At 41.8% G+C, this 13,585-nt stretch overlaps 1 protein-coding gene across 2 annotated transcripts; it reads right to left on the bottom strand.

Moving 5' to 3' along the window:
- Positions 1 to 4,714: 4,714 nt before the first annotated feature.
- Positions 4,715 to 12,475, bottom strand: LOC112888930 (sucrose synthase 1). Of its 2 annotated transcripts, none has more exons than XM_025955328.1 (16): positions 12,353 to 12,475; positions 9,404 to 9,518; positions 8,811 to 8,931; positions 8,575 to 8,726; positions 8,282 to 8,474; positions 8,008 to 8,126; positions 7,697 to 7,913; positions 7,516 to 7,611; positions 7,251 to 7,424; positions 7,048 to 7,164; positions 6,793 to 6,959; positions 6,479 to 6,703; positions 5,998 to 6,316; positions 5,556 to 5,800; positions 5,108 to 5,246; positions 4,715 to 5,002 (listed from the first exon to the last, which is right to left on the bottom strand). In XM_025955328.1, the coding sequence occupies exons 2-16, from the start codon at positions 9,496 to 9,498 to the stop codon at positions 4,973 to 4,975; spliced, it is 2,409 nt and encodes an 802-aa protein (XP_025811113.1). In that variant the 5' UTR covers positions 9,499 to 9,518; positions 12,353 to 12,475; the 3' UTR covers positions 4,715 to 4,972. The 2 variants fall into 2 exon arrangements, with proteins under 2 accessions (XP_025811113.1, XP_025811109.1); XM_025955324.1 differs by lacking the exon at positions 12,353 to 12,475 and adding an exon at positions 10,619 to 10,659.
- Positions 12,476 to 13,585: the final 1,110 nt, after the last annotated feature.

Genomic DNA, 13,585 nt, shown 5'->3' with positions numbered 1-13,585 from the left:
AAAAGTTCTCTAGGTCGACTCCACAAAATTCCAATAGGTTGATGTACTATTTCAGGTTTTAGGTTGCAGTTAACAAATGAAAGCAAAATCCAATAGGCTATAAGTGAAATTAAAATCCAATAGTCATGCTGCATCAGATTTCAGGATAAGTAGGATAAGTAGAGTCGTAGGAGCCATTGCAAAGTAATAACATGGAGTTGGCCGATGCATACATGAGATTAAATTGCACTACGTCGCTCTAAGAAATTCAGTAATACTCTTTGTTGAGGCTGTCTTCCTCCTCAAAGCCATTATGCTTGTAATGTCGCTTTTCTTTTTTCTTCCTGCCTCCTTGATTTAGGATGAAAGTTATTATATTGGTGTTGGCTGCTCATTCTTCTCGCTGCACACATTTGTCAACCATCGAGCATCAAACCAATCCAGCTTGTCGATCATCATAAGACAGAGATCAGGTATCAGTATACCACAAGTAAAGGTCCTTCCCCCTCTGGAAGGCTGTGGGCGAGGAGGGATTCAAACCATACTTCTGAATTTTTATTACTTGTTCTCAATTACCTATGTTATAAAAAATTCAATCAAGTACTTGTTAATCGATTTCACATGGACGGTTCACAAGTTCTAATTGTGAACTTTAATTGTTAGTAATTGTTCTCAATTCTATTTGTTGTGATTGAGATTTATGGATCTGATGTAGGTAATGTTTCTCTATTTTTAGGATCTCTTGTGGGTAGGCTACCTCTTATTTGGACCCTCTGGTGGCACCAAGTCTAAGCTGCGGACAAGCGACCCCTGAGCGGCTGAACCGCTAGAGTCCTCGCTCCTCTTGCGTGTGCCATTATTTTTAATTTGACTCCGTTCTGTTCAGCGAAGCATGTGCTGGTGCATAATTTGATCTTACTCAGGAGGATATATTTTCTTGTACCATGATGCTTGTTCCTATAGGAAAGCTTGGTAATTTGATCTTAGTCGATAGGATTTTGGAGTGCGGTGGCTTCCAATCATAACAACCTGGAGAACTAGAAATGTAGCTTGGTAATTTGATCTTAGTAGATAGGATTTTGGAGTGCGGTGGCTTCCAATCATAACAACCTGGAGAACTAGAAATGTTCAGCAAGAATTTTCTGCTACCTAGAATATGAAAAATTTTACTTCTTCTTTGCTAATCAGTGTTTCATGTTTTAGATCTGCAGACATTAATCTTCAATAACCATGTGTGGTTATTTTTCCACAGGTAAGGCCTATGTGCTTAATTTGCATTTTGCCGTTGCTCAACCCTTCAAGTTGCTTGCAGACTGGGTGTGCTGGACCATGAATAAAACTTTCAAATAAGAGTTTAGAAATTTTGTTGAAGATTATATGACAACCACTAGCTTCTTCACATGGGTAACAGAACCCAAAAATTTGATTGAGCCTTCTTCCATGTTAATAGTTTCACAGGCTATTCTATCCTTCTGGATTTACTCCAAAGGCACATTTGTTATTTCATATATGAAGTACAAAGATTTGCTTCTGATATGTTAGTTCTGACATTACCCAATTGAAAATAGTTTTGCAACAAACCACTGAATAGTATTGTTACTTTTAGTACATGAAGCTAGCAAATTGAGTAATCGATAAAAGTAATGCATGTTAACGGTACCTTTTTCTAGGTTGCTCCTCATTCTTAATTTTACCTTTCATATGGCCTTTGTTCTTTAGGTACAGTTCTTTTAGGTTTTTCATATGGCACTTCATTTAGGAGTTAAGATATGGGTACTACTTCCCTGCCACATACTCTCTCTTAGTTGGATGAATAGCAACATGTACCAGTTGTTTGATAATGGGTGCCGGCTGAATGTTAGGTTGTTTGAGTAATATCAGTTACTCATTGTTGTTTTCGTTTGTACCTATCATCCATTTGAGAAATGTTTAGATACATTTATGTTTCAGTAGAAACATTTGCTTTAACCTCCTGCCGTGTTCTCTAATTTTTTTCTCCAACTATTATCAGGATGAACCACCATAGTTAGTCAAAGGGGTGATCTGTTCCTTACTCTATGACCCAATTTAAAAATCTTAGATAAGTACGCAGTGGGTATATGATATCTATCTCCAACAGCATAAAAAAAAGGAATATTTCCTCCTTCCCTGTTCTCTTCTTTTCAGCTTACATATAAAATTATGATTTCTGGATGTAACCCTATGAGCAACATATGATACAATTGAGCATTTTTTTTTGCGGAGTGGACCATATGAAGGCAAGTAGGTGATAGGATCACATGCAATTTGTAGTATTATGCTTTTGGTTGTCAAGTTGTACAAGCACAACTTTAGCAACCAACTTATTCCATTTATTTAATTTATCCCCAGTCAATGCCATACGGAATGTTATATTTAGAGGTATAGTATTAAAACATGAGAGATTGTAGCATGTTTCTTTCTGGTAATGTTGTATAAAAATGGAATTGATCTGTTAGAGTTAAGTTACCCAACCACTTATCCTCCAAAAAAAATGTATTTGTGAACCACTGTGAAGATTAAAAGTAGAAAATGATCTTTGACATTCATAAGACCCGATAATTCCAATATGCTTCACCGACAATCTCGTCTTTCAAGTACTTCTTCCTAGGAAATTGTTCCTAGAGGCCATCTTCAATTATTAATATACAACCACTTATTTAGTAAATACCCCCTATATTTATGACAGATTAGGAGATGAGGAAATGACACATGTACCCCTATTTAATATCTTATTTGGTTGTTATTTTGCTGATTTCATGGCCAGTTGGCAATAATTAATTTCCAAAGTACCTTAGAATGCCTTACATTTGGGTACAAATTTTAAACCCTCTAATGTTTTACATTTCAGGACGGAGGGAGTATGCATTTTAGATCCCTAAGTTCAAAATACCTAGTCCACGTGTTCTTTAGGTAATCATAAGATTCCCCATTTGGTTAATCTGCACTTTTTCCTACGATTATCACCTTGCCAAAAAAAAACCTTAATCCATATAGAAGTCTAACTTCTTAAGAATACCCGACGGTACTTCAAAGAAAGACATCATATACATGGCTAGGCTACTCAACATAGAATTTATCAACACTAACCATCCGACATATGACAAAAGTTTAACTTTCCAAATACAACTTTTTTCTAGAAGTGATCTTCCACAGCTTTTCAATCCTTATTTGTGAGCTTTCTATGATTCATTAGGATGCCTAGATATCTAAGGATAGTGCCGTATATCACAGCCAAAGATCTGTGAATATTAATCCTCACAGCACTTTTCCTCCCCATAAAAGAAAAGTTCACTCTTATGAAAGTCGATCTTCAATCCTCATAATTGTTCAAAAAGCATATATACTTCTTCCTAATTTTAAAGATAGCGACGCGGCTGCAAGTCTGCAACCATGTGGTGGCTAACGGAGCCTTCTGACAACTTCTGAGTAGCTTTCACAAATGATATGGCACTTGATATCTATTTATCTCGCGCGAGCTTTTGCATTTGTGATGTTGCAGGATTTCCCTTTACTCTTCAACATTTAAGTAAGGAGAGTGATGTCTCATTGATTTGAGCTGATGCGAAAATCACGTAAGGCTGCAACAAATGTGGACGGCAGTGTTCACGCGACACAGCTTGTACCTCATGCACAATGGCTGTATCACTAGACTTGGCCATTCTGATTTCAATCTGACAGCCTATGAAAATGTTTGTTCAAAATTGAAATATTTTAGAATCTGAGAGAGAAGCCCTTTGATATTCTCGCTGGGCATGCACTTATTGTTGAAATGGAATCCATACTGTCATTGCCACAGTTTGAACTAACAACCAGATGCCTCCTATCAGATTGTCAACTCAAAAAAAATAAGAAGATCATCCAAATGAGTATGTCAACTAAATGTCAACAAAAAGCAGACCACACACAAGAACAGTATATGGAGTAACAGCGATGGATCCATGCAAGAATGACCAAGACATTGACAGTAGGATCGGATCCCTTAGGTACAGGTTTATTATAGCCCTCCCCTTGTTAGCAAAGAAGGATGTGAAGAGATGAGCCGGGCGGTCTGCAAAATGAGAGGGGACTTGGGCCACATGAATCACTAGGGAACCCGACGCATGGGAACATCGGGTTACCCATTGAATCACTAGGGAACCCGACGCATGGGAACATCGGGTTACCCATCGTAGCATCTCATGCTTTGGAATGCCCCTTGCATCATTTCCTGAAACCTCCCAACCCTACTGCCGCTCTGTACCTCACTACACAATGCCCAGCTGCTTCCATTTGCGCTACAAGATGAGCAAGTGGTCGTCTACTCTGTGCCCCTGTGCTCTCTCTCTCTCTCTCATGGCCTGTTCCTCCACTTGAGTAAAGCTGGTTTCTTGGAAATCTCAAGCACCTCTCCACTCCCTTGCCCTCTTGGCCTCTTTATATAAGAAGAGGGGCCGAGCATGTGGCATCAATTCAATCTGCTGCTAGTGTTGTGCAGTAGTTACTGCCAAGTGAACCTGTCAAGCCATGTTACTGAAATACAGGGATGAAGTACAGGCCTGCAACTGCAATAGCCGGACCACATGGTCCACTGATGGACGGCGCAAAGTTAGCACACCTTCATTTATCATGAATTTTTCACCTCTTTTTAAGCTGTCAAGCCTGGTACAGCAAACTTTGGAAATAAGAAACATGGACTATGCAGTGGAATAGACATAGCAGAACATCACGATCGTTCAGAGCAAAGACTTGGGCAACAAAACATTGCATTGAATTCTGAAGGACAGGTGACACGAGCAGGCGTTTATTGGAAGCAAAAGGTGCAGCTAGTATCCTAGAGCAGGAACCAGCCAGCGCCGCCCAAAACCTCGCGAAAAAGTACCAAGTGCTTGAAATCAAGTACACATTACTCAAACACACGACTAACAATGTGAATTGCGGTGAACAATTGTAATGCAGCCGATGGTTCTCCCGCTTGATGCTCTTCTTTTGCTCCCTAATCGAAGGACAATGGAACAGCACTCGCCTGGATTCAAGAAAGAGATGCATTAGTTAATCCGCTTGCTTAAGACTGCTGAAATGAACACGCATTGACATGCATATGCTCTCTAATGGTCATCAAATAGCTTACCAGGCTACGGTATTTCAGAGCATAGAACATCTCAAGGTAGCGACGAGTCTCACGCCTCTCCAGGTTGCTCACGTACTTCCAGAACCCATATACACCAGTCAAGGTCATCAGCCTCTCGGAGTACAGCTTCCAGGTGTACCTGAGCAATCCAAAGCTTGTAGTATCAGGTTTTTCATGTACATAGAGAAGAACAAAAATATCTGAAATGATGGCATCATGGAATGTTTGATGGTCCCAAAATTGAACAAGCACGTATTACTCTGTAATATCAACACTAGACAATTGATTGGTTGCATCATTGAACAAGCACATATTACTCTATATTGTCTTGATGTGAGCACTAGACAAAGCACATGATGCGGCTTTCAATAAAAAAAGAGAGAGAGAATCTATCGGTGTAAGTCCATTTATAAATGTATTGTAGATAGCAGGAGAGAAAATTGCATACTTCTCATAAATTCTCTGCAGGCCCCCATGTGAAATTTTGTCCCAGTAGCTTGGATCTTCCTTGCACTTCTCAAAGAAGTTGACCAAGATATCTGCAGCCTTGTCACTGTGGTAAGGATCGATGTGCAAACCAGACACCCCGTCCACAATGATTTCTGCAGGGCCACCATGGCAGGTCGCAATTGTTGGCAAACCACATGTCATGGACTCAATGACAGTCAGGCCAAACGCTTCATAGAATGCAGGCTACAAAAACAAAGTGATACGAGAATTCAGTCCTGCAGAATATCTATCGCTGTTATCTGAAAGTAGTTAGCACTATCCATGTATCAACTCGGATGTAGCGATTTTGAATTCAATAAAGCTTCCTTTATCGAAAAAAAGTAGATAACACTATTTTTGGAACTTGGAAATCACTTATTAGATCAAGTGCATATACATACCTGCACAAATGCTCCCTTTGTGTCACAAATGTAGCGGTACAACTCCCCATTGCGGACACGGTTCATCTGAGCCGAGATCCACCGGATATGGCCCTTCAAGTTGTACTGGTCAATGAGACTGTACATCTTCTTGAACTCTGCCTGCTCTTCCCTGTCCTTGGACTCCTTGCCATGGTCACCAGCAACAATCACAAGGTTTGCCAATTCCCTCAGACGCGCATTCCTACCGTACATTTCAACCAAGCCTGTCATATTCTTCACACGGTCAAGACGAGCCATTGAGAAAATGATTGGCTTGTTCTTGTCCTTCAAGACAAACCTGCAAAGCAATGAGAGGTGAACTCAAATGTCAGGTAATTATTGTAAATGAGAATTGCTCTGTGTATCTCAATAAATAGAAAGACTTAGGCCACATGAAGATAAGTGTTGAAATATTTCCAAGCTGATTGACCACAATGAGATAGGTAAGTTCAGTGCTCACTTGTGCTCAGAGTTCTCAACGTCGCTGTAAATGAGCTCCTCAATCTCAGGGTGGAAGGCGGTGAGTCTCTTGTCAGTTTCAGTGTATGGGTAGTAAACACTCATGTCAGCTCCAGGAGAGACGATATTGAACTTGGGATCAAAAACATCAATGCCGTGGACAACACGGTAGAGCCCAGGAAGGGTAAATGCAATGTGGGACTCGTATTGCCCAACAGTGTCCTTGCTGCAAAAACAGCACAGCAAGCATCAGATACTTGTTTAGTTACTGCAACACAGTGATGGCCTACTGTTATTAAAATACACAAAATTTACCTTCCAGCGATTTCTTGGAATGTACTCGTGATGATGAAATCGGTATGATTCATAGCGATAAGGTCAGCTGTAAACTGGCATGAGAAGTGATATTGACTGTCGAATTTGTCCAAGTATATGTCCGAGTTGGGGTATTTGGTTTTCTCCAAGGCATGGGCAATGGTACACTGCAAGAATGTACAAAAAGAAACCATAAGCATTGGGCAAACTTGGAATTTCAAGATACTTCATGTACAATCAATGAATCAAACAGACCTGTGTAACTCCCAGCTTGTGCGCAAGCAGAGTGGCAACTAGGTTGCCATCACTGTAGTTGCCAATGATAAGGTCAGGCTTGGCCTGCATTTCTTTCATGATTTCACTGGCAACATCCTGTAGCATAGAATGCATGACTTCAGTATTAATAGAAAAAGCTAGGCTGTGCGCAACATCCAGCCAAAAAAAATTACTCTGTATACCTCAGTGTATGTCTCCAAGTATGGCCAGACATCAAAACGAGAGATCCACTTGCGGAGAACACCGTTCTCATTTCTGAATGGAACACGAATAATGTCTGTGTGCTCAGTTCCAATGACCTTCTCTAGCCGCTGGCCACAAGTAGTACCAACAGCATCAGGCAACAGCCTGGTAACCTGCAACAAATAAAAGCATGTAGGCCCATTTACTCAGTAACTGACTACACAATGGAAGTGCTCATAAGTTCGAACATAATCTCAAACATACAATGAGGATCTTAGGGGTGATGTCAAGGCCTTGCTGCTTAATCCTGAGAAGCATTTCGTTCTCCAAAGCACGGACTTGGTCCAAAATGTAAACAACCTGAGAAGCAATGCCATTGCAAATCAGAAACAAGAAAACCAGAGCGATCCTTGTTAAAGGGAAAATAATCATTTAGCTTCTGTACCTGACCACCAGTATCAGGGTATCCAAGCACATTGGATTGGGCAAAGTAGCCATGCGGAGACAGGATAACAACATTAAACATCATCGGTATAGTTCCAAGGAACTTCTCCAAGTTGGCAGGATCAGGAGCCTCAAGAAGGTCAAGGAGCAAGTGGAGTGTGTCGAGTACACGCTTTGCAGTGTCACCCCAACCTTTCTCCAAGCCGAGCTCTTGGAACCTAATGCACATCATGGTTACATTATAAGCAGTCAAATCCATTAGCCATATTTCAACCAGAGTTAAATGGTGAGGACAAGTTATTGAGAAATCACCTGTGGTTGAACTCTGAGTATGGAGTGTCTTGAGGGATGCTCAGTAGGTACTCCTCTGCCTTTCTGAGGGATGACTGGAGCCCGCGAAGACTCTGAATTCTATCATTCAACATCATTGTCTGCAACAGAAAACAGCACTTACAAATGAGAGAGTTGGATCACATCATTCAATGATATTTTCAGGCTATGTCAAGTTACTAGGTAATAAAAAAAATTAATGATGCCATCCATTCTGAAGCTTGCACTTGGCAGATTCTGGATTTTGGAAGCTTACCGTGCCCTTGTAGTTATGGGCTTTGAGAAAGTTCAGCAGGGGGTACAGGCTCTCCTTGTCCTGAAACAACTTGGAAGACAGGTGCCTGTTAAGGAACTGTACTCCATTTCCAATTGACTTTGACATGGAAGGACGAGGGAATGAGGCATTGAAGGGCTCAAAGTCAAGCTCAAGCACAAAGTTGCTGTTGTTGCTGGTGTAAAAAGGAGATACTGAATTAGCATATGGCAAGTTTCTGGAACTAGAATGTAGAAATTAGCCTAAAATTACTAAGAATTCATCTTAGAACTTACTGTCCATCCACCAGCTGTTCCTTGAATGCCAAGTACTCAGAAACACTCAGTTCCTCCACAGCCAACTCACTTACATTCACCCGAATGTAGTCCCAGACACCTGGCCTTGGCCTGATGGCAAGTGCAACCCATGGGGGAAGCACAATCGCTTCCTACACGCAGATAAGAAAGGAAATTAGAATGACTCGCTGATTTTCAATTGGCAAGCATTCAAGCAGGCATATCAGCAGTGTCACCTGAGCAGCTCGAAGAATGTCTTCAAAGGGTGCATACTTCTCCTTGTCACTATCAAACAGCGCATCAAACTCAGCGAGCAGTTGATGGCGCTGAAGCATTCCCTTGCCCTGGTTAACATACCTGTAAAGAATGGTATGTCACAATCAAAACCAACATTACACCTCATATTCTGTTCCCTTTTTTTTTTCTTTTATCGATCCAAAATGGAATAGTCTCATTTCTGGAACTCATCTTAGTATGACAAACAATGTGCCAAATGATGTTAGTAAAAGGATACTGTCCTGTAAACTAGATTGCACTGATTCAACTTCAAGAACAAACAGAAAGGGAGTCTACAAAAACTTAGTAACAGCAACTCAACTCTACTTCATAAGCAGATCATGAAAGGCATAATATATGATCACTATGAGTCTGAGGTCGAGCAGTAACACCCTTAGCATGCATGAATGTCAACAAAAAAAAGGAAAAATCTATGACATATTCTCATATTTACAGCTGGATGGGCTAAATTAAAGACAAGGATGAAGAAAATACCAAATTACACTTCAGTACCAGAATCGAAACACAAGTTAACATATTTTGGCATTCTCACCTGGAAAAGAGTGCAATCAGCTCATTGGGATGAGAGGAGAAGGTGGCACCAAGTCGTTCCCGAAGACTGTGGAGGCGGGTCAGCTTGGCAGCCATGGCTCAATGGTTCTCAATTACTACAATGCGAGGTACACAGTTAACACTTAAAGGAACTACTTAGAAGAAGAAATCAGTAGGTACCACTAAGCATTATAAGATTGCCTGAACAAGTAGGTCATGCTAAAGCAACACAAATCGCACCACAAGCAAGTATTGAATTTTAAAATAAAACTCAGGTGCGGTATGCTATTTGTTTTATCTCAACGGAACCAATTAACAAGATACAGAATCCTAAGAGCAAAATAAATGCATGATAAAGCAGGCACTTATCCTGCACCAAACAAAGTGCCCGATCCTCCACCAAACAAAAGCAAGTACTGATTCTGCACAGGCACTTCGCTCTCTGATGACCTTTTGAAAGGACAAATGGAACCAGCTTGATTAAATTAATTTGTGGGCTTAAGAGTATCGATGTCATTCAGATTCTAGAACCCACTAAGAGGCAGCCAAAATCCTAAGAAAATAAGAGGATTTGGCTTCCAAATAAGCACGGCCAACCGCAAATATCGATATAACGAATACCTAGAGTGCAGATCAGGAAAGATCGTAACTCCATGGATGAATCCAAGGAGATTACTTTTCGTAGTAAAACCTCAAAAAAAAAGTTTTTTAGCGCTAATAATGCACCAAAAGGGACCAATACATTCCTCGGAAAGCAAAAGAGGTGAGCAGAGCACGCAATCAAAGCAAGATCCCAAGCAAAACACCAGAGCCAAGAATTTTACTGCAGACATGTCACATGTGATCCCAAGTTCAAGTTAAAATGTTTTTTGGGGGAAAATTACCGCTGATAATAAACTCAGAAAAGGATAGCAGAAAGCTCTTTACGCAACTTGTAACGATTCAGATCAGAGAACTCCACAAACAGTTATGTCAGCAAAACCCCACCAAGATTCACCCGATGACGCACCCAACGAATCGCGAGAACCGAAACAACCCGACGAAATGGCGGAGGATGGCAACGAACAAGGCGACACCGCCCGCTGCGAAAGCAAAGATCTTTCTACCGCGGCCAGATTAGCTCAAAACCCAAGGAAAGCCCCTCCCAGGATTAGCACAGAGATTAGGCCAGGATGAGCACGGAGAAGAACAGACAGCGGCAAACATGGTAACATACCCAATGGTCAAACAGGGAGCAGTCCAATGGAGGAGGGTTTCTCCGGAACTGAAGAGGGGCCAATAAATAGAGGGCAGCTGCTGCATAAACCCAACAAGCTAGCTGGGCTGTTAATGGTAGGGCCACCCTCGAGCTGACAAAGCTGGGAATCAAGCAATGGATAATGCCAATTTACTATAATAAAACGTTTTACTAATCCTGATTGTGTCACTAATTGTGTCATGGTGCGGCCAAAAGCATCCGATTAGCATATGCTGGCCTACCGGACCAATGGCTTGGTCCGGAAAAGCTTGACCTTTTTGCAGCATAATACTAGACTACAGTGCGGAGCAGGTGCAGTGAACGCAAGGACTGGCTGGGAGAGATGCGAGCAAGAAACGAAAGGAACGAAAAAAAAAGGGTTCCCTTTTAATTTTGTTTTCCCAATTTCACCACCGAAAATTTCTCAAGTGATTTGGTGAGAGCAAAAAAGCTGGTGATTGGACGCCCATGATCGGCTCAACATTGCAATCATCAACAGCGCAATGAGATTGTCCGGATAAAAAAGCACCAAGATATTTTGCCCCTTCCTAATGCCTATTGGATCAGTGGGGCATTTTTCTTCCCTGATCCTTTCTAGAAGCTTGACCTCTGAAGCATGGGTCTCTCAGAAAGCAGAAAGCTCGTGTGCAGAAACAATGGGGGGAAACACCAAGAACCCCTTCCCCAAGTGGCAAATTCTTTACGAAATCAAGCAGAACCATCTCTGAAAATGGATCCAAATTACTCCAGAGCTGCATCCAGTCAGCAGCACAAGGGACAAGCGGCAACAAGAAAGTTGCGCAGATCTTGTTTCAAGAACAGAAAGCATCGCTCCTTGCGAAAGCGCAGCTGGGAGCTTGATGAGCAGCCAAAGGGCACTCGCATCGGGCGCGCCGCGAGGAGGCTAGGTTCCAAACAAGAGCAGACCAGCCTATGCAGCGCTGACATGGAAAATTCAGGAAGACGATGCCAAAAACTGCAAGGGAAAAGAAACATTTCTGGCGATCCAAAAAGAACAGGAATTTTTTTTTCAAAAAGAAGAACAGGAAAAAGGAGCACTCGTGTCACACTGTCACATGAGACTAGAATGCTTGGCTCTCACGCCAAGAAAATTAAAGATCCAAGAAAGTAGGGTCACATCGCAACCACCTGTGGTCACTCATCTAAATGGCCAAGTTAGAAAGTAAATATGTCAAATATTTCTTCCAAAAATATTTAAACTTTTAGGCAGTTACTCCCTCCGTTCTAAATTACCATTCGTTTTGGCTCTATTAGTACATATTAGTACATCTATATGTATCTAAATAAACTTCTAATTTAGGACAGAGGTAGTAATCCGAGTAGGACGCAGAGGATAATAGAGATTATACTATGTGAATGTGCGCTAGGTTTATAACATCACAGCATTCCCCCCACCAACTCTCGAGACTTGCTCCCTTTCAAGTCGAGGAAAAGAACTAAGTAGGTAGATAAAAATGATTGTCTTGCCCTTAATTAATCGTCTATGATGTCTACATCCCCGATGGACCATGTATAGTCCCTGTCTATCTAAACTAGTGCACACCGCAACCATGAAACCACAGACACCAACCACAATTTCTAAGTTTTCCCCCAACAACTAACTGATCACCCCAACCAAAGCAAGCAGAATCCAAGTAACGCGTTACCAGGCATTGCAACGTACAGACAGCACGAACGAGAAGATGCGTATACCTTTGCAGAGCACAGAGACGGGAGCCCAAGAATAGCGTCGATCTACAGAGCACAGGACTGAACGGATCAGATGCAGATCGAGAACGCAGTGCAGAGGTTGGGGCCTCGTGACGGGCAATTTATAGCGTCAGGGAGCTAGAGAGCTGGTAAGTCTTTCGTGTGCTAGTGAAACAAGCCACGGTTTCCTTTTCGATCCGATGTGCGATGACCCACGGCAGGAAGAAGAAAAGGAAAGGGAGGTGAGCGTGGATGAGATGGCATCTCGCCGGCATGTTCTTCCATTTGCTGCTCTGGCCGCCGCCGGCCGGTTTCCAAATCCGTCGCCGGTATCAGGCGATCTGCTACTGGTTTTGCACGATCACGTTGCCATTGCTGCATCTTTTTAAAAAAAGAACTTGCAAATGGGCGTGGTTTGTTTGGATCACGACATGGTAGGTTAGGTTGGGCCAGGTCCGCCGTCAGTCGCCGGGGGGAAGAAAAAGGATGCTCCTTGCGCTGTGAATGACTGGATGTTCCTGAAAGGGAGCTCTTTTCTCTTTGGTGCTTTTGTAGCTAAGCGGGTCGGGTTGCTGCATGATGTGAGGTTTGTTTTAGGCTTTTGGCGTGCGAAACGGGGTGCCATGCGTGCACATTCTTTCTTTCGTTTTGAGGAGTACAACAGAAAGGCGCGCACATTCGAATAACACCATCCGTCCTGTAGACATGTTCTACTAGGTTGAGTGTTTGATGTCAACCCATTTTGTCCTGTTTGTTTTAGCTTTTGGTCCTTGAAAGCTAGCCGTAGGTTGTGGGGTGTTAAAGTTGCGTAAAGACGTAACCTAGTGTGGGATAGTAGCTTGTGGATTGGAGGATTGTGGTGTAAATTGGTGGACTCTAACAATCTGCTTTTGAAAAGCACATTGTTTGTTTTAGTTCAGCTTTTGGAACTAAAATGCACCATCTAAAAGTTAAGACAAACAGGCCCGGGGACTAGTGCATCCGGGATTCATATGCCAGTGACTCATCATAGCGGAAAATGTCGGGATTTTAAATGGTGAATAAAATTCTTCTTTTGTACCGTGTCCATCCATCCAGGATTAATAGTCCAGAATGACTAACCGTTTATCTAAAAAATGTAATCCATTTCAAATTCTCCAAATAAAATGTCAAAGTCATGGTTGGGAAATAGAAAACAAGACGTACTCTACATGATAGTGATCGATTTAGAAGTCAAATTCTTCTGCAAACTTAAAA

The sequence above is a fragment of the Panicum hallii genome, chromosome 4 (genome assembly GCF_002211085.1).
Source record: "Panicum hallii strain FIL2 chromosome 4, PHallii_v3.1, whole genome shotgun sequence".
Classification (NCBI taxonomy): domain Eukaryota; kingdom Viridiplantae; phylum Streptophyta; class Magnoliopsida; order Poales; family Poaceae; genus Panicum; species Panicum hallii.
This window is presented reverse-complemented; position numbering and strand designations above follow the sequence as displayed.

Coding starts and splice junctions, on each gene's coding strand:
- LOC112888930 (XM_025955328.1), bottom strand. CDS start 9,498: ATGGCTGCCAAGCTGACCCGCCTCCACAGTCTTCGGGAACGACTTGGT. Junction 8,475..8,574: donor GAACAGCTGGTGGATGGACA/GTAAGTTCTAAG, acceptor TTTTTACACCAG/CAACAACAGCAACTTTGTGC. Junction 7,165..7,250: donor ACTTGGAGACATACACTGAG/GTATACAGAGTA, acceptor TCTATGCTACAG/GATGTTGCCAGTGAAATCAT.